The sequence below is a fragment of the Nyctibius grandis genome, chromosome 7 (genome assembly GCF_013368605.1).
Source record: "Nyctibius grandis isolate bNycGra1 chromosome 7, bNycGra1.pri, whole genome shotgun sequence".
NCBI lineage: Eukaryota > Metazoa > Chordata > Aves > Nyctibiiformes > Nyctibiidae > Nyctibius > Nyctibius grandis.
The window spans coordinates 10,989,911-11,009,762 of NC_090664.1; the positions used below are offsets into that span (position 1 = coordinate 10,989,911).

General features: G+C 47.0%; 1 protein-coding gene across 1 annotated transcript; it reads left to right on the forward strand.

The window, feature by feature from the left end:
• Positions 1-2,952: 2,952 nt before the first annotated feature.
• On the forward strand, positions 2,953-6,474 carry RPL14 (ribosomal protein L14). The gene is made up of 6 exons (XM_068404970.1): positions 2,953-3,100; positions 3,640-3,741; positions 4,379-4,473; positions 5,180-5,279; positions 5,661-5,714; positions 6,284-6,474. The coding sequence occupies exons 1-6, from the start codon at positions 3,098-3,100 to the stop codon at positions 6,449-6,451; spliced, it is 522 nt and encodes a 173-aa protein (XP_068261071.1). The 5' UTR covers positions 2,953-3,097; the 3' UTR covers positions 6,452-6,474.
• The last annotated feature ends 13,378 nt before the right edge of the window (positions 6,475-19,852 follow it).

The following is a 19,852-nucleotide window of genomic DNA, read 5'->3' on the forward strand; positions in this document are numbered from 1 at the left end:
AGGAAACCCTGGTGGTTGAAACCAAGCCACTCTTCTGTTTTGGTTTTTTTTTTTATATATACAGAACACACGTAAACACATATAAACAACTTACACTTTTCAACAGTTAACATTTCACTCAGGGGCACCAACACTTTATAGGGCTTCTTTCAGGTTCACTGCCATAACGTTGATCTGAAAGCTTATGTGCCAAAGAGAAGCAGCGATTCCCGGTTACCAAAGACAGCTGATGGAGATACAGAGTGGTTAGAAAACCAGAGTGGTCAGGCATTGGGAACAGGGACAGGATTATATAATATGAAAAACATCACCTGTGGAGAAGCAGCAAGAAATTAATCCACCAGAAGAAAGAGATGAGAAATGAAACACATATGGACGTTTCTGAAGAGGAGAAAAAGCGCGAAACTTCTCAGAAAGCAATATGCAAACTTGGCAGAACCAAGTGGTAACTTGTACTGCATGGCGTAATTCAGCATTGGTGAGATCAGTTCAGAGGACAGAACAGTAACCAATGCTGAGTATGGCAGTCAATCATACCCCAGTTTGGGTAGGTTTTATTCAATTTTTAAATTTGATTATTATTACAGGAACAATGTGTGTTTACTTGGGTGGCAATGAAGACTGTGTCACAAAAAGTGCTCACAATTTATGAGTGTTTTTCTATGTAGTAAGAGGAAGGCAGTATCTAGTTACTTGCTCAGCAACATTTGTGCAGGCCTAGTATGTTTTTAAAAGTGCATTCATGGGAGAAACTGGTTTTAAGCTTTAAGTTTGGTTTCAGTGTTTGATGGTAAGGCACAGCCCAAGTTTGGTGTTTTTTGTGGTGCCTCTTCCAGTCATTTATGACCTTAACAGATGCAGAAATGCACGCACACAAGTTATCATTACGGAGAACAGAGGCAGCCCTCGTACTCAGTCATCAGTGCAGTCACAAGTGATGTTTGAGCACCTCTGCCATAAAACATGCAAAGGTCACTAAAAAGGCCAAGATTGTAGGTAACCTCCCTTCCTTCCTCTGAATTGGTGCTGGAGAGTGATGTTAGATCAAATGAAGAAAATGAAAAACGCTGGTTTTGCAAATCACTGCAGAATGGAAGAATCCAAAAGTCATCATCATCTACTGACTTGACCTAGAACATGTTGTTTAAAAATAACTGGTTTAATACATGTATTAATATATTACTGTTGTAAAGCACAGTAAAATAATACTGCTGTAATGGTATTCTGGTTGGGGCTTTCCAAATTACCTGGTGGAGTTAAGTGCTCATTAACATTTTAACGATCCATTCTCATATCTATACCATTTCAAATTGCTTAAGTGCATTTTTCACTTGCTCTCTTTTATTATAAAAGCAAAACTGTACAAGCAATAAGCACTGTGCTTTAGCTAAATTGGGATGGTTCATTCCACTGTTGACAGAAGACCCAGAAGAATGAAGGTCAGACCTATTTTCCAGCAGTGCTCTGCAGTACATTTTGCTTACACTTTGCTAGTCCCAAAGCTCTTCTTTTCATAGGAAATGTTTTGGCTGATGTTTATGCAAGTGAAAATCCTGCAAAATGCAATCTGCACATGTCAGTATCTTGACTCATGTCCATCAAAGCCAGACCAGTGAGCTGATTCCCACCCATGGAGCTTTTCTGCCATGCCCTGATGGTCCGCAGGGTCCCTAACCACCTGCCTTCCCTTCTCTTGGCAGCAGCGGTGCCTGGCAGAGCAGCAGGAGGAGTGAGGGCTGTGGGGAGCTCCGGGTGAAAGGCTGGGCTCCTGCAGCGCTGTAAGGGTGCTCTGGCCGGTTGTCCCATGGAACGTCTCTCCTCACAGCATGCCATCTCTGCAGCTCTGCTCGAGGTTGGAAAGGTCCATCCTGCATGCACCGCAGCAGCTCACACTCTTGTCTTTGCTCTAGGAAATGCCACTCATGTGGCAATAGGTACCAAGCAATAAAATAAGAGCACTTGTCGCTGGAGCTCGGCGGTAACATGGTCCAAGAACAGAACGAACACGTTCTTCTGGCAGCGTGTGCGTGCACCTGTGACACCAGTGCTAATGGAACACCTTCTGCCACCCGCAGCAGGGAGTGATGCACTGTTAACAGCATGGGCCAGACCCTTGACTTCTGCATACGGAGTGCTACCTGCCCCTCTGCGCTGCGGTGCGTATCGGGGGGTGTCAATTAAATGTTTGGTTTTCAAGCCAGGAATTTTTCACCATCAGGTGGCATCACCTCCTAAGCTGAATTGTAACGCTGGTTTTACCCTCTGGAAGTTTGTTCTGCGTGTGTGCTCCTGTCTGCTCCCCAAGCCCGCTCTGCGTTTGTCCTGTCGTACCAGGGCACTGCCTTGCCCGTTGCCCAGCTGCTCCTTCGCGTTAGGGGCCAGTTCCGCGCTGCGATACGAAAACCCACGCACAACCGTGGTGTATTTTCCACCCATCCCCTCACTGAACTGTTCCGCCTTTCGAAGAGAGGGGTAATTTCAACAAACTCGGAGCACGCTGGTTGTGCTCTGCCAGCTGTCTCCTGCGCTCGCACACGACGAGCTCACCAGCTCTGCGGCGGCACAGACGCGGCCTCTGGGTTTGCTGCCCCCTCCGGTGTTCTCCTGCCACCGGGCCGCTCTCCCACGGGGGCTGGAACCAAAACCGGGCCGCCGCACGCTGCCAGCCGCGGGGTCGGAGCACCGGGGCTGTCCTTACCCCCACCCCGAGCTCGGGAGGAGCCGCACCTCGCTGATCCGACACAGCGGGACCGGCCCTGGGCAGCGCCCGCTTCCCCTCACGCACCGCGCACGCCCCGCACCGACAGCGGCACTGCGCATGCGCCCGGCACTGCCGGCGGCCACGACGCGCCCCATCCCCAGTACGCATGCGCGTCGAGAGGCACGCCCGCCGCGCCCACGCACCTCCCTTGGGGCGCATACGCACTGGCGCGCCCCCGGTCCCGAGTCGCCGCCGCGCTGGGAAGGCGCTTTCCGCACGCGCACTCTGCCAGGCGGCTCGCGGGGCCCCGCCTCCGCACATGCGCAGTGGCGGCTCGGAGGCGGTTTCCGGCGGCCGCGGGGGCCGCCCCTCCCTTTCTGCTCGCGGGCGGCCATCATGGTACGTGCGGGCGGCCGGCGCCTCCGCGGCATGGCGCCCCGCGCGTCTCCCCGCGCCCTGCCTCCCCGCCTGTGCTGTCCGGCGTGTGTCTCCCTGCGCCTGGCCCGGCTGTGGCGGCGCCGGGCGAGGGAGGGAGCCGGGCGGCGGGGGGAAGGCCGCGGCCGCCTCACCAGTGCTGGGCTGGGACCGGGCCCCGCGTGCGGCCGTTGGGCGGGCGCGGCTGGGGTCGGGCAGGGCCGTGTTCGGGGGACGGCGCCTGGCGCGGCCGGAGCCGGCGTGGCCGCTCTGGGCTCTTTGCGGCCCGCGGCGCTCAGCGCTTCTCCCCGGCGCCTCTTTCTCCGCCTGCCTGCGGTCTCCACGCGGGGCCAGGGCCGGGAAAAAGTGGTTGTGGGCGTTACTGTGGGCCCTTCGCTCAAGCGAAGGGATTTTGTGCAGTTCGGAAGCTTGGGAGCCTGCTTCAGAGGCTGTGAGAGCCTTGACTCTAGCAGTGGCATTAGATGTATTCTCACTTAATTTCTGACAATTCTTACTGCTCCCAGGTGTTCAAACGCTTCGTCGAGATTGGCAGAGTTGCCTTCATTTCCTTTGGGCCGCATGCTGGCAAGTTGGTGGCCATTGTGGATGTTATTGACCAAAATAGGGTAAGCTGTGAGCGCTGTACCTTTATTTTCTCCTTTCTGACTTGACAGAAGCTTATACACTAACACAGAGTGTATCGATTTTAAAGGAAACTTTCTGTGAATAGATTTTTCAAAGAAATAAACAATTGACAGAAGTTGGGATTTAACAGTTGCTGTTGTATTTGAAAATTTCAGTAGCAAGCTTTTTTCATTGGCAAGTGATATATTCCCCTCTGCTGTGTTTCCTAGGAGTAGAAGTGGACAAGTGATGTCAGTTGGAGTCTAGAACTTAGAAATGGAATGGCATTAATGTATGTTTAAAGCAAATATTTGGGCTAGGGGACTCTTCACTTAATGTTCCTGAAAAAGCTGGAAAAAAAAAGAAAGATGAAGCATGTCATCTTAGTTCTGTGTGCTTTCTTTAAAGTTCAGTTTGGTTTTTTTTCAAAAGACAAAGATGGGCCTTTAAAATTTTTTCTGTAAAGCTCAGGTTGTGTACCCAAGACTTAACAATCTCAGGTTTTGTCTGCATAACATTTATTGCAGTTTTGGACCACTGTTGTCAAGATACTGTTCATGCATCATTAGGAGGCTGCTGTATAAATCAAGTATGATGGGAAAGCTGCTACAAACCCCTCCATTTGTTTTCCATTTTCAGGCGCTAGTTGATGGCCCCTGCAGTGGTGTCAGAAGGCAGGCTATGCCCTTCAAGTGCATGCAGCTGACTGACTTTGTTCTCAAGTTCCCACACAGGTGAGCTGGCATTTTTTTGACCTGTGTGAAAAACTTGCTGTCACTTGGTGACTGAATTACGTGATCTGATGCTTGCTAGATCGAGGAAGTTCATACAACGTAAGGTCAATGGATTAATAAGTGTGCACAGTAAAAATTTGGTAGACTGTGTTATCATAGTTGAATACATTCAAGTTTTTGTTACCAATATTGGCTGATAACCGCTGTTCAGGAGCAAAGGAAATAACACACTGGCCTAGGCGATGTGCAGATAGTTGTGGGGTGGATGGTCTTAGGGTAAGCAGTTGTAGTAAATACTGTGCAGCTTTGATTTTGCTACTGCTTAGGTCACCTTCAGACACGAAATACGTTCCCTGCCTCAGAACTAGGCTGGAATTGCAGGAGGCTGGACTCACTCTGTTCTCTGTAGCTTAGTTCTATATGAGTTTCTGTAATTTAGAAACAAATTGCTGCCTTTCTGATTCTGAAGCAGTGCTAGGAGTAGTGCGTGAATATGCTTCTGGGAGTCACTCATCTGTCAGTCGTAGAAAAGCATTTACAAACAAAATGTTAATTAGGCCACAGAGATGTATGTGGCATTGACTTAAAGTGTCTGAAGTAATGTAGAAGGATTATCTTCCCTTGTATGAAATTTCATGGGCCAGCATCAGAGAGAACCTTTTCTTATAAAGGCTGTGAATATGATTTTGTGACTGTTCTAATGCAGTGCTCGTCAGAAGTGTGTGCGACTTGCCTGGCAGAAGGAAAATATAAATGAAAAATGGGCAGCGACAAGATGGGCAAAGAAGATTGAAGCCCGAGAAAAGGTACAGTTTTCCACTGCATGAGTAATACACATTGTACTGCTTCTGCTATTAAATTTGGGTGCAATCTAATAAACTATGGGTTTTCAATTGCAGGCTAAGATTAAAGATAGACCAGGCATAGATTTTTAAAAGTTGCTAGTGATCAGCTTCAACTTCTTGTATTTTAACAGTATATGTAGTTTTGTTAAGTCCTTTCTATAACCACGTTTTTTCCTGTGCCATCACTTCCCAGCAAAGGCCTCAAATAGTGAACTAGTTCCAGATGTGCAGCTAAACCTAACTGGGAGATAATCAGTGTTACTTGTGGAATGCTTTGAAACACTGGGTTTTACTGCTTGCATATGTATATATCAGAGCTTCATGACTCTTCTTTTCAAACAGAAAGCCAAAATGACCGACTTCGATCGCTACAAGGTTATGAAAGCAAAGAAAATGGTAGGTGTTTGAGTGTCGCTTCTTTATGGGATTAATGCTTGTAGCTTTCACTTTAGAGTCACATAGAGGTGTTCGTAGCCTTACTTTTATAGCTGGCTTGGGTTATGGAGTGATACGAAGTACGTGAATGCCTTGAATTTTTCATGCTTTGGCTACTGCTTTCTATTCAGTAGTTGATCAGACTTGAACCCCCATAATCTGTGGGTCAGTCCTCCAAGTTATAGCTGAGGAAGGAATTACCTGCTGATGAAATCAGATATTATTGATGGGTTACTGTTAGTATTTCATTCTATAGTGAAAGTCATTACACATGAAATATTGGGATGCCCGTTACCAGCTAGAATGATGTTGTCCACTTTGTAGATCAGAACAGTTTTAAGTGGAATTTGACATTTTAAATATAATACATGGTAAATCTTTTGACTACGTAATATAAATATTGCTGGTTAGCAAAGGGTGATTATTAAAAAGGGCAGAATCTGAAAGCTTAAAATTGAAATTAAGGCATATATTTGAGCTGTTGCTGTTTTCATTCTGATGAATAGTAAACATTTTCCGTTTTTTTACAGAGAAACAGGATCATCAAGCACGAAATGAAGAAACTCCAGAAGCTGTCTTCTAAAAAAGGCAAGAAGCCAGAGAAGTCTGAGAAGCCAGAGAAGGCGCCGAAGTCAGAGAAGCCAGGGAAGGCACAGAAGCCAGAGAAGGTGCCGAAGGCACAGAAGGCGCAGAAATAAAATGAACTTCTGGTTATGTATGACTTTGTGTCCTTGTTCTGATTCCTTAAAAGTAACAAATGGTTAAACATCTGATTTAAGTTGTAATAAGTTCACTTTTGCCTCTAACCAAGAATTGTTGTCTGTCTCATTTATTAATGTCCAAGTGTTGGGTTCTGGCGTTTCCCTGGAACACACAGAAGTGTTTTTGTCATGTTCTGTGAAACTGACCGTACAGGCTATGCCCAGTACTCTATAGCCAATGCCAGTTGAGGTATTTGCATACCCAGTGATTTGAAGTAGGTTGGATCATGACATTTTAAAGCAGTCTGCTATTGAAATGGTTGTGAATGAGCAAAATTACTTGTGCAGTCTTGGGTGTGAAAGATGAGAAATAATCAATTATGCTAATTTTTCTGTATAAATTAAGTCATAAACTGAAAGTATGTGTTCTGGTTAGGATGTAAGTACGTCAGTGTTTGAAAGACTGACAAATTGTTGTTCAAATGCTTTAAACTACTCCATATTTTCTAAAAAACTTCCAATATTCTTTAAGTAGTGACCTGGAATACTTCCATACTTCCAATGTCTAAGACCACAGTTGTCCTGTAAGCACAGTTACAATTACGAGTGACGTATTAAGGTGGAAATTGGTGACTTGTGCTTAAGCACGCTCACTTTTCAGAATGTTTAACAGTAAGAGGTTGTCACAACCTGAGCCTAATTACAGTTCCTTAAACTCTGTGGCATACAATTCCTGCTTTTTAATCAAAACCAATACGTAAAAGGGGACATGACCTAAAAATTTCTCAATCTATCTGAAATGCTGAAGTGCTCAATTTGGTCTTTGCGGTATAAAATGTTTACATATCTTAATGTCAGCATCCGTATTTTCCTGTGTGTTCTCCTGTGCAGTTTGTAGGCAGGCGATACGTTTTCTTCATATTGCATGAAGAAATTGTGGAAGTTGGATATCTTGTAGTTGAAAAGCAAATTATTTTTACAGTCAGATATAAAATGGAGGAGGGAGAATATATATTTTTAAAAATTAAGGTTGTAAGACATTTATATTGTCAAATATATACTTAAATATATATATTTTCAAATACAGTGATAAGCATGTCCTTTTACAAATGCGTGCTTTTAAGTAGCTACGTGGCTGGTGTTACTTATTTCAGCCACAATTAGGCATCTGCGTGCTCAAACACTTTATACAATGTTGTCTTGAGCTATTTAGATCCCTTTGGAAATAGAGTGCAAGCACATGGTTGATCCGAATGGATAGAACAAGAAAAAAAAATTGGGAATGATGCCAGTTGGGATTAAAACCTGTGTTCAAGTAGCAGGAGATCTTGATTTGAATTTGGATTTTATAGCGATTAAGTCCACCTACTTTGCAACTCTAACTTGAAAGTAACTTGAAAGGTATATCAACCTGGAGGTCCTTTAGGGTGAAAGAGTTGTTCCTTACGGGTTTTTTGGGTGTTTTTTATGTACTACTTTTAAGCTGAGTTATATAAGACTGGGGAAAAATTGTTTAAAGTGCCTGTACAGAAAACAGATGTGCCTTCAACCATAGCGAGTTCCAAATGCGTTTTCTACATTTGCTCGTTTTTAAAGGTACTTGTTTCTGAGGAATAATGCTGGGTATGACTGCAGCAATTTGTCCCGTGTTTTCATTCCCACCAGTACCACTTGGCAGCTACTGAGACATCTGAAACTTTTTGATGATAGAAGTGTGCTGTAACCTGCCAAGCTGCCTAGCAGCTCTCACCTTCGTGAACAGGAACCTTACAACATGTCTAGAGGGAGGGCTGCCTTCCTGGGCTGATTGTCTGCCCTAGCACTGCACCATGGAAAGGAATGTGCTGGGCAAGTGGAGCACTGAAGATTAAGGCATTGTGTGTGTGAGAGCGAGTTATGTGCCTTAGAAGAAAACTTGGTTCTGTAATACCATGTCTGCTATCAAGTGCTTCTGTGAAAGTACAGCTTTTTACAGTTCGGAGGAAAGGGGAGAAGAAAAATAATACAATATACTTGTTTTTGATACTGGCGCTCTTTCTGACAGCACGTTCCACATGAGGAGGATCTGGTGCTCCTTTTAGCACCTCAGGAAACCTCTCTGAAACCTCCTGCAGCTCTGTATCGTTGACAGTCCACCTTCCTTTCAGTCCGTGAGTGTTGTGCCATCTGTGCTGGTTTGTCCTTTTTTTAAAGCTACGGGGTTACAGAAAACTACAGCAGTACCGTTTTGTTTCTGAAGGTTACCACACGATGGCAACGTTAGCTCTTTACAAGGTCGCTCCTAAGGCTTACCCAAACCAGGGAACTGTGCTGCCTTTTCGTGCAAGTGCCAAACAAAGGGGATGACACAAACATTAGCAAGTGATGGACATGCTTATCCAATTCTTTATTTTGCCTTGATAATTGGCTAAGATGTACTTTGCTGGACTAAGGATAATTTCATTTACTTTGTGGAGCTGAGTGTAAATAGGATCTGCTGTTTAGAAAAAGCTTAAAGTGAAGTCCCAGTGTTTATTTTCTAAGGTTATTTCATGCAGAACATGTAGGGGGCTTGCAGGGGGCAGAGGGGGATATGTACCCTATCCCAGTGTTCTCCTGAGATCAGCAGATAATTGCTGTGCTTCCTAAACTGATACCAATTGCAAACCCAGTCCTAATCTCTGTGCTGCAAAGTCTGAGAGACATGAGCAATTCTAGGAGTAGGATTGGACCCCTTAGCGTAATCTGTAGTTAAAAGGTGTAAAATCTGCTGTTACTGTGAACCAGCTGCAGTTCTGGGCCGAGTGATTTGCTGGTGATGCGTATTTCTTCTTCAAAAAAACGCTATATTTAAGTGCTTTTGGTTCTTGTCTAAACATGTCTGTTGCTGTGTTTGCTGTATCAGAGGTCCCAGTGTCTGTGTTGCTATATCAGAGGTCCCACCACAGTCAGAAAAACCTGACAGGCGTATAGCTACCTCCTCCACAAGGAAGAAGAGAGGAGTTTTAGTGGTTGGAGACTCCTTCCTAAAGCGAACTGAGGGCCCAATATGCAGAGCTGACCCCCATCACAGGGAGGTCTGCAGCCTGCCTGGAGCCCGAATCAGGGATATCACCAGGAAACTCCCCAACCTGGTGAAGGCCACAGACTACTACCCCCTGCTGATTTTCCAGACGGGGAAGAAGCTGCATCCCGTAGTCTGAGGGGGATGAAGAAAGACTACAAGGCCCTAGGACGGTTGGTGAAAGAGTCTGGGGCACAAGTTGTTTTCTCCTCCCTCCTTCCATTTTCGGGTGATGACGTGGGATGGAATACTAGGATTCTCTCTATAAATGCCTGGCTACGAGACTGGTGCTACAGGCAGGGCTTTGGGTTCTTTGATAATGGCTGGTTTTATAAGACACCAGGCGTGACGGTAATATATGGGAAAGGTTTATGTCGTAGGGGCAAAAGGGTTCTGGGACAGGAATTAGCAGGGCTCATTCGGAGAGCTTTAAACTAGATTCGAAGGGGGATGGGGTAGTAGCTGGGCTTGCACCACTGGGGCAATGCTCTAGTGTTGAGGTAGACCAGGAGGCCTCCCATCCCCCTGGGGTGAAATCGGTGTGCCCAGCTCGCTCCCTGAAATGCCTGTACACCAATGCACGCAACATGGGGAATAAACAGGAGGAGCTGGAAATCCGTGTTCGGTCGGGGGGCTATGATCTAGTGGCAATTACAGAGACTTGGTGGGACACCTCGCATGACTGGAATGTGGTCATGGATGGCTATGTCCTGTTCAGGAAAGACAGGCCACTAAGGAGAGGTGGTGGAGTTGCTCTTTATGTGAGTGAGCAGCTAGAATGTATTGAGTTCTGTCCAGGGGCGGATCAGGAGCGAGTTGAGAGTTTGTGGGTGCGAATTAAGGGGCAGGCTGGCAGGGGTGATACTGTTGTGGGTGTCTATTACAGGCCACCGGATCAGGATGAGGAGGGTGATGAGGCCTTCTACAGGCAGCTGAGAGCAGTCTCTCAATTACAAGGCCTGGTTGTCATGTGGGATTTCAACTACCCTGATATTTGCTGGGAGGCCTACTCAGCCAGCCATCCTCAGTCCAGGAGGTTCCTCCAGTGCATTGATGATAACTTTCTGATGCAAATGGTGGATGAGCCAACTAGGAGAGGAGCGCTGCTGGATCTTATCCTCACTAACAAGGAGTGTCTGGTTGAAGAGGTGAAGTTTGAGGGCAGCCTTGGTTGTAGTGACCATGAGATGGTAGAGTTCAGGATCTCATGTGGCAGGAACAGAATAGCTAGCAGAATCACAACCCTGGACTTCAGGAGGGCCAACTTTGGCCTTTTCAAGCAATTGCTAGGGGAAATCCCATGGGACAGGGTACTAGAAGGTAAGGGGGCCCAAGATAGTTGGTTAGCATTCAAGGACTGCTTCTTCCGAGCTCAAGATCAGAGCATCCCAGCAGGTAAGAAGTCAAGGAAGGGTACCAGGAGACCTGCATGGTTAAACAGGGAACTGCTGGGCAAACTCAAGTGGAAGAAGAGGGTGTACAGATCATGGAAGGAGGGGCTGGCCACTTGGGAGGAATATAAATCTGTTGTCAGAGGATGTAGGGAGGCAACTAGGAAAGCTAAGGCCTCCTTGGAATTAAACCTTGCAAGAGAGGTCAAGGACAACAGAAAGGGCTTCTTCAAATACATTGCAGGTAAAGCCAACACTAGAGGCAATGTAGGCCCACTGATGAATGAGGTGGGGGCCCTGGAGACAGGATAAAAAGAAGGCGGAGTTACTGAATGCCTTCTTTGCCTCTGTCTATACTGTTGGAGGCTGTCCTGAGGAGCCCCGGACCCCTGAGGCCCCAGAAGAAGTCAGGATAGAGGAGGAATCTGTCTTGGTTGATGAGGGCTGGGTCAGGGACCAATTAAGCAACCTGGACGTCCCTAAATCCATGGGCCCTGATGGGATGCACCCGCGGGTGCTGAGGGAGCTGGCGGAAGTCATTGCTAGGCCACTCTCCATCATCTTTGCTAAGTCGTGGGCAACGGGAGAGGTGCCTGAGGACTGGAGGAAAGCGAATGTCACTCCAGTCTTCAAAAAGGGCAGGAAGGAGGACCCGGGTAACTATAGACCGGTCAGCCTCACCTCCATCCCCGGAAAGGTGATGGAACAACTTGTTCTTGGTGCTGTCTCTAGGCACATCAAGGATAGGGGGATCATTAGGGGCACTCAGCATGGCTTCACCAAGGGGAAGTCATGCTCAACCAACTTGATAGCCTTTTATGAGGACATAATCCGGTGGATAGATGATGGTAAAGCTGTGGATGTGGTCTATCTTGATTTCAGTAAAGCGTTTGACACGGTCTCCCACAGCATCCTTGCAGCTAAACTGAGGAAGTGTGGTCTGGATGATCGGGTAGTGAGGTGGATTGTGAACTGGCTGAAGGAAAGAAGCCAGAGAGTGGTGGTCAATGGGACAGAGTCCAGTTGGAGGTCTGTGTCTAGCGGAGTCCCTCAGGGGTCAGTACTGGGACCAGTTCTATTCAATATATTCATTAATGACTTGGATGAGGGAATAGAGTGCACTGTCAGCAAGTTCGCTGATGACACAAAACTGGGAGGAGTGGCTGACGCACCAGAAAGCTGCGCAGCCATTCAGAGAGACCTGGACAGGCTGGAGAGTTGGGCGGGGAGAAATTTAATGAAATATAACAAGGGCAAGTGTAGAGTCCTGCATCTGGGCAAGAACAACCCCATGTATGAGTACAAGTTGGGGACAGACCTGTTGGAGAGCAGCATAGGGGAAAGGGACCTGGGGGTCCTAGTGGACAACAGGATGACCATGAGCCAGCAGTGTGCCCTTGTGGCCAAGAAGGCCAATGGCATCCTGGGGTGTATTAGAAGGGGTGTGGTCAGCAGGTCGAGAGAGGTTCTCCTCCCCCTCTACTCTGCCCTGGTGAGGCCGCATCTGGAGTATTGTGTCCAGTTCTGGGCCCCTCAGTTCAAGAAGGACAGGGAACTGCTAGAGAGAGTCCAGCGCAGAGCCACAAAGATGATTAAGGGAGTGGAACATCTCCCTTATGAGGAGAGGCTGAGGGAGCTGGGTCTCTTTAGCTTGGAGAAGAGGAGACTGAGGGGTGACCTCATGAATGTTTATAAATATGTAAAGGGCAAGTGTCATGAGGATGGAGCCAGGCTCTTCTCAGTGACATCCCTTGACAGGACAAGGGGCAATGGGTGCAAGCTGGAACACAGGAGGTTCCACATAAATATGAGGAAAAACTTCTTTACGGTGAGGGTGACCGAACACTGGAACAGGCTGCCCAGAGAGGTTGTGGAGTCTCCTTCTCTGGAGACATTCAAAACCCGCCTGGACGCGTTCCTGTGTGATATGGTCTAGGCAATCCTGCTCCGGCAGGGGGATTGGACTAGATGATCTTTCGAGGTCCCTTCCAATCCCTAACATTCTGTGATTTTGGCATCTGAATGTATTTCATTTTTTTTTTTTGAGATGTAATAGACCTGAAAGAGGAATCTCGGGACTTATTGATCTTCCTGGTTTCCGAATACTAATATTCAGACTGTCCTTCAGTCGAGGTTTGCTTGGTGACCATGACATTTTCAAATCATTTGGTCTTGTAGTTACCCAAATGTTAATAGTAGATAACACTGTTCTGAACTACTTCTGCGCCACTGCTGCTGACCATGGATGACAAAGATGGTGAAGGGTTTAGAGGGGAAGCCGTACGAGGGGCAGCTGAATTCACTAGGTCTGTTCAGCTTGGAGAAGAAAAGACTGAGGGGAGACCTCATTGCGGTCTACAACTTCCTTACAAGGGGAAGTGGAGGAGTAGGTGCTGACCTTTTCACCCTGGCAACCAGTGACAGAACTTGAGGGAATGGCAGGAAGATATGCCAGGGGAGGTTTAGGTTGGATATTAGAAAAAGGTTCTTCAACCAGAGTGTGGTGGAGCACTGGAACAGGCTCCCCAGGGAAGCGGTCATGGCGCCAAGCCTGACAGCATTCAAGAAGCATTTGGACAATGCCCTCAGACACATGGTGTGAATTCTGGGGTTGTCCTATGCTGGGACAGGAGATGGACTCGATGATCCTTGTGGGTCCCTTCCAACTCAGGACATTCTACGGTTCTATGGACTTGTGGCAAGTCTGGTCTGGTTTACAGCTGGATTCCCTCTATTTATTGTGTCTTATTTCACTTGTAGTCCCCCTTAAATGTTTCCAGCCCTGTATGTTTCTCTCCTTTCCTGCTGCCCACGTTGATAAGGTGTCTCTGAAAACTCCACGTGCCTGCCTTTCATTGAGATGAAAAGGTGATAATTTCTATTCACAGCATTATTGGTATATGAGTAAGTACAGCTTACAAGCAAGAAGTGGTAAGTGGAGCAAATTATGGGGATGGCTGTGTGGTTTGGGCTCAACTCATTTCAGGTCTTCAGCTTTTGGTTCTTCCTTTGTATGATTTCTGTTTTTGTTTTTTTTTTTTAATTTGAAAATATTTTTCAATGTTGTTTTGAGCTTGAAGTTGCATATACTATTGTTTCACTCCGTTACTTTTGGGTTTATACTGGGATTTCCTTCTCTGAAGCAGAAAGATCTGCTGTTACCTATTTAAGGACTGCATCTCTAGTTGTGCTGGAGTACTGCAGTCCTTGTCCCTGCCGTGACATGGGCAGTGGCCCTGTGGATCCTGGCGATGTAGCCACACCCTCTCTTTTTCCCTGAACTCATAACAGGCTTCATTCTTGGATGATGTGCAACCTCCAGTTCGTAGTGTCCTTAAGTGGGAATTTGGCCCAACCTTCACTTTGTGCCGGTGACCCCCGTGTCATGTTCTTGTTTTGCGTAAATGAAGAGTTGGTCATTTTTCCCTCGCCTCACTTTCAGCGATCATAAGCCAGTCTGAGTGGTCTCCAAATGAAATCTTTGTAGCAAACTCTCCCTCCTCCCCCAAAAGCTTTCAGACCACTGTGTGCATCTGAATTAGAGAAGTCTTCCACCTGCAGTCAGCTATTTGTGCTGATCACCAGCCGAAAAATTATGCCATTGCCACCAGCACAGAGCCACTTCCTCCTTCATCAGATGCATTGACCTAGTTCTTACTACAGCGGAGGTACGTTTCAACATTTCCCCAGTGGTCTCCTGATATAAGGGTATTTTTCAGGATATTTTGTTCTGTAGCTGTTTGGGAGCATCGCTGCTTGCATATTGTGAGGAGAGGCCCTGACCTGCTCATCATGGCCCTCAGCAGAGCTGAGCTCTTCCCTCGGGTCCGCTTTGGGCTGCTTGTGGAGCACGGGTGGTGTTCCGGGGCACTGTGCTGCTGATAAAGGTTGATACGGCAGGATCTCATCAGGAAGCTCTGCTTTGATGAGAATGATAGATGCTTTGAAAAAGCAATAGTGTTCATATTTAAATAGCATGAAAGAATATTACCTTTAAGATCAGCTGAAGCTTTACCTAAGGACACACAGTGGGAGGGCACAACATCTGAATATTTTTCACAGTAGCTCAGGAGCCAAGACTTTTTAGAGCCACTGTTTGAACCTCATATTTACAAAAACCATCAAACAAAAGAAGGGGCCATTGCTCACTGTGTTATTGCAGTCAGATGCTGTATAAAGGTGATCTAAAGAAAGGATGGGAAATAGGCTCGTGGGCTTTTTCCTTCTTCCTTCTCTTCCTCCCTGGAGCCCCTGAATAACTTTAAAGGGATTTTTTTTTTTGTTAGTTTATCTTTTATTTCTACTGCTTGTTCCATTCTCATTGCACATGTGAGCCTTAGCTCATCCTGGAAGTCTCTGTGGATAATGGGAAAAAAATCAGAGAGTTTATGGCATAATGAAGTAAATTAGGTCTGACTAGCTGAAAGTGGCATCTTTTTTGGTCTGGTTGCTTGAAGCATTTTTCAAGGTCCAGGGGGAGGCTGGCAAGCTGCTGCTGTTGGCAGTGCATGCAGGTCCTCATCCCAGATGTGAACAGGCTGCCTCAACTCCTACCCACCTGAATGTGACCTTGGAAGAAAAGATGTTCACGCAGTGGCTATGCCTGGCCTCTGCTGGCAGCGCCACAGTTCTGCTTGAGTGGGAGGCAGGTGTCAGGGCACAAGGGATAGAAACTAGGAGATGTGGGGGTTGATGTGCTTCTCCAATCCATAAATTCACAAGAAGTGGGGCACTGTCCCTGTCATGGCACAGAGGTGTGGTCCTCTGGCTCCCTTTGCCCTCCCTGGTCCCCCCTGCTCACCGGGTGGTTTTGGGTTGCTCTTCAGAAGGCAAAGGCATGCATAAATCAGTTGACAGATAGGAATGACCGCTTGGTTGTGGTTGCACTAACCTTTCTCATTGGCACTGAACTGCACTAGACTTTGCTGGCAGCCCCGTTGGGAGCGTAAGCAGTGCTCTGTTGGGTCAGACCAGTGGTCGCTCTAACCCCAGCCTGAGTCTCTGACACTGCCCATGGGAGATGCTGTGTAGGCAGAGGACATGAGTTTAGCCCCTCCCCTTGCAGTTCCCCAGCATCTACAATAGCAGGATTAGGGGTGCTAGAGGATACACCCCTGCCTGTTCCTCTTAGTATCTCTTTCAGATTTACTGCCCGTGAATTTGTTCAATCTTTTGAGCCTGCACACACCAGCTCCCTCCACAATCTTGTAGTAACATATTCCAGAAATTCACTGCTGCTGTGCAGAAAACTGCTCTATTTAGTATTTTAAACCAGTCTTCTACTATGTGGACTAACCAGTGCTTGAGACAGAAGCTACTATTCAGACCCATGACACCGCGTGACATCGTTACCAGCTGTAAGCTTGGAGGTAAAGGTGAGAAAATGTTATTTCACAGAGTCGTCCATGGAAAGGAGGTGAGTTACGATGAGTCCTCGTTCAGAGTGCCACGACTTGGTATTTGAAGGACCATCAGAGTCGCAATTAAATGTCCATGTGGGCAATTGTGTCATAGGACAATTATTCCAGCAGGAAACTTAAAAGCATCCACATGCTGCATGGTGCAAAACGCTTTCTAGCACCCTACAGCAAATTTGAGATTATGGGCAGATGAAAGTCCCAATGCCATGCCACAGGATGAGAGTGCCTGGGGCCACAGGCGCTGCCAGCAGCCCTGGGTCACGGCTCAAGCAGGAAATTTGGGGTCCTTATGGTCCTTGGAAGGCGACTTACAGCTTGGAGCAAGGTAGCCCCTGACAACCCGACCTTTCTTTCTGACCATTCTACTCAAAGCCTGCAAGGAGCTCGGCTCCAGGGCTATTGCTTTGCATCATTAGGAGGTGATACAAAGCAATTCCTGGGGGCATGGACAGGACGAATGCTCCAAGCCTTCAAGATTCCCCCTCTCCTCTCCTACAGCCCCCCCACCCCCACCTGAAAGTTCCTAGAACTTAATTCCTCTGATTATTAGAAACTTTCTAGTTGTCAACCTAAATTTATTCATGACCAATTTATAACCAGGAGGCTCCCCTTCTTGCTTCTGTAACTGCAGGGCTGTCAGGAAGGATTCACGAGCCCATATGTTGGTCAGGCCCTGTTTTCAGCAGCCACAATTCAAAGCTTTCAGATTAAATACTGCCTGATTACTCCATGTGTTAATGGATACATTTTCTTCTGTCCCACCATCATGGTGACAGAGGACTTTCCCTAACGCAAAGGTATATAAACAGCCAATGCAGTGTCTTTGTGGACCCAACCCAAGCATATGCCAATAACTCCTTCCAGGAAAAGCAGCAGATTGCTTCTGTCTTGTTTTCTTTTTTTTTTTTTGGGGGGGGGTGGGGGTATGTTCTGTGCATCAGCTTGTGTTCATTTTTTCCTTGTTTCTGTCCTGTCCCACAGGTCAGAGCTGGAGGTTTGCTGAGAGACTCCCAGTGAAATGAAGTTGTATTCTGGCTTGGTGCTAGAATTGTATCCATAGTGAATCTGGGAGGGCAGGCTCTGCCCCCAGCATCTGGCCTGTTCCTGTGCAGAGGTAGGAGCGAGTTTTCTGCCTCTGGGAAGGTCTCGGAGAGAGCCAGGGTCATGCTCCGCAGGGAGGCAGGGCACGCAGCCCCCATGCAAACCGCACCAGCCACGTGCTAACGTGAATCGCAGGCAGTGCCGCTCTGTGCTCCTGCCTGGCACCATCCGTGCTCCCTTTCGGGCTCCCCAAAAGTCATCTGATGGCAGTTGTTTTAAGCCATGCATGGAGCTGTGGATGGTGCAGGAAAACCTGCTTTTGCCCTGGCCCAGCCTGTGAGATGCAAGAGCAGGTGGGGGAGAGCTGAGCTGTCCCCTGCAGAGACCCACCGCAGCTCCTCGCCTCTCCCAAAGCACCTTCCGAGTAAGATGAGCTTGAGCAACTCCCGCTCAGGAGGCCAAGGGAATGAGCCGAGCAGCTCTCTGAACCACCAACGCTAATTCTTAGCCCCTCTAAGCCCAAATAATTTGAGCAGTAATTTTGCAACTGTTCAGGACATTTTTTTCTATGGTGCTACACACAGTTTCCAGTGGAGTTTTCCCAGGCTTGTCTGAGGCTTTTCCTAGCCACTTTCTATTAATGTGGTAGCACAGGTGGATGGCTAAACAAAGTCTTCATCAAGAAGGAGTGAAGAGTGAAGAGTATAACAATAGCCAGCTAATGTGGAGACCATGGCATCTGTGCTGGCAGGGCACATTTGGGTGTCTCCAAGGCAACGGGCACAGCACCATATGCCATTTTGATTTTGAAAATGGTATCATCTAGAGGGACTGCTTTATATATTAGATGAGGAACTGTCTCAAGAACAGATCTCAAAATGAGATGACGGTGCTAGAGCTTTTTTTATGCTCTGGGGTGGAATTGTTCTTTATCCAACATCCAGGGTTTTTGAACAATGACCAAGTTAAGGATACACAGATGGATGCATGCATTTATTTTCTAGTAAAGTTTGCAGATGGTGCAGGATTAGTGGGATAGTAAATAACAGAAATCCGAATCCCTTGATTTACATGATGACAGTCCAAGAAAATGGTGTTTCTGATTCATCTGAGTGCTGGGTTTTGTATTTAGAAAGGAAAGATAGGAAGAAAAGATAAGGCTTGTATTGAGGGGGTGTGTCTCTGTGTCATGAAGGATGGACTCTGAAGAGGACAGAGGTGTCTTGAGTGAGATATAGGTAGAAACTCAGTGTCAAAGTTCAAGTTGCTATATCAGCTGCTGGGAGCGAGGGAACCCAGGTGGACGGGTGTCCTATGGGGCACCCATGTCATGCTGCCCTGGCAGGTTCACCCTCTCTCATGGGCTCAGGTTGTCACAACACGGGTGGGCTCTCAACGACTGTCTGCTTTCACACGGGGCTGAAGTTCAGTTGTTTCCAAAAGGTGGTGGAGGATGGAGGCTGACAGACCCTCGGCGATGCAGAGTGATCACAAAAGCTGCCTTTTCTTGGGGGAGCAGGCTAGGCAATGGTTACTTCTCTAATAACGCAGTAAATGTCTTGGACGCGGGACACGGGTGGTAAGAACTATTTCTGAATGAAGATGGAAGAGCTTTAAAAATAGCCCTGAGAAATTAAAAAATGAAAAGAAAACCCTAACTCATTTGAGTCATCATGGTTCATGTCCTGCAAAACCAATGCTGCGGTCTGACAAGCGATCCAGAGTTTCTAGCGTTTACCTAAAACATAAGCCAGAGGAATGAGTAATCACCTCTGAAGGACTTAACTCTTTGTCCTTTCCTCCATATACTTGTGTTTGAGTCATGATAGGAAGGAGGATACAATAGGTATTTGTGGGAGGTGTAAAGCCCGCGCGCTCAGGGAACGTGTGGTTCCTCTGCAGATATTACTGTTTTATCTGGCATATTAAATGCTGCTTATAAAGGATTTCTCTGCCTTCAGGATGTGACCCCCTGCCTTTTGTCTTGAGTCAGACAAATGGTGACAAAAGCATGCTGGCAGCATTAATTTACTCTAATTATTGGATTGGAGGTGTGCAGCTTCTTCAGCGTGTTTATGAAAATTCAGTGCGTTCCATAAGTGACCTGGGTGGGCTTATTTCCATGTGAACAATGAGGAAAACCTGAGACACAAGAGTCTGTTCCCACACACAATGCATTGAAAGACATCACCCACATCCAGCATTTTCTCTACATTAGGGACTCGGGGCTTGTCCCCTTTAGGGACAGTAGCTGGGGAAGTAGGGCACAGGTATGTGTCACAGTCTGAAACCAGATGCAAAACTCAATTTTGCGGCTCATCTGCTTCTCAGCATCTTCGGGGTCCCAGTGCCAGACCTAGACTCACAGTGCTGAGCAGGAGCCCAGCTCTCTCCCTATTCTGCTTGATCTCTATAGCCTTGATTTCCCATCTTTTTCACAGCTGCTGCACAAGAAGGCTGAAGTATCAGGGTCTCCTCTGTAGCCTATTCCTTAGTAAACCGT

What these genes read in the sequence shown, in the direction of transcription:
- RPL14 (XM_068404970.1), top strand. An exon ending in ATGTTATTGACCAAAATAGG is followed by an intron (nt 3,742 to 4,378) that starts GTAAGCTGTGAG and finishes TTCCATTTTCAG; the next exon opens with GCGCTAGTTGATGGCCCCTG. An exon ending in TTATGAAAGCAAAGAAAATG is followed by an intron (nt 5,715 to 6,283) that starts GTAGGTGTTTGA and finishes GTTTTTTTACAG; the next exon opens with AGAAACAGGATCATCAAGCA.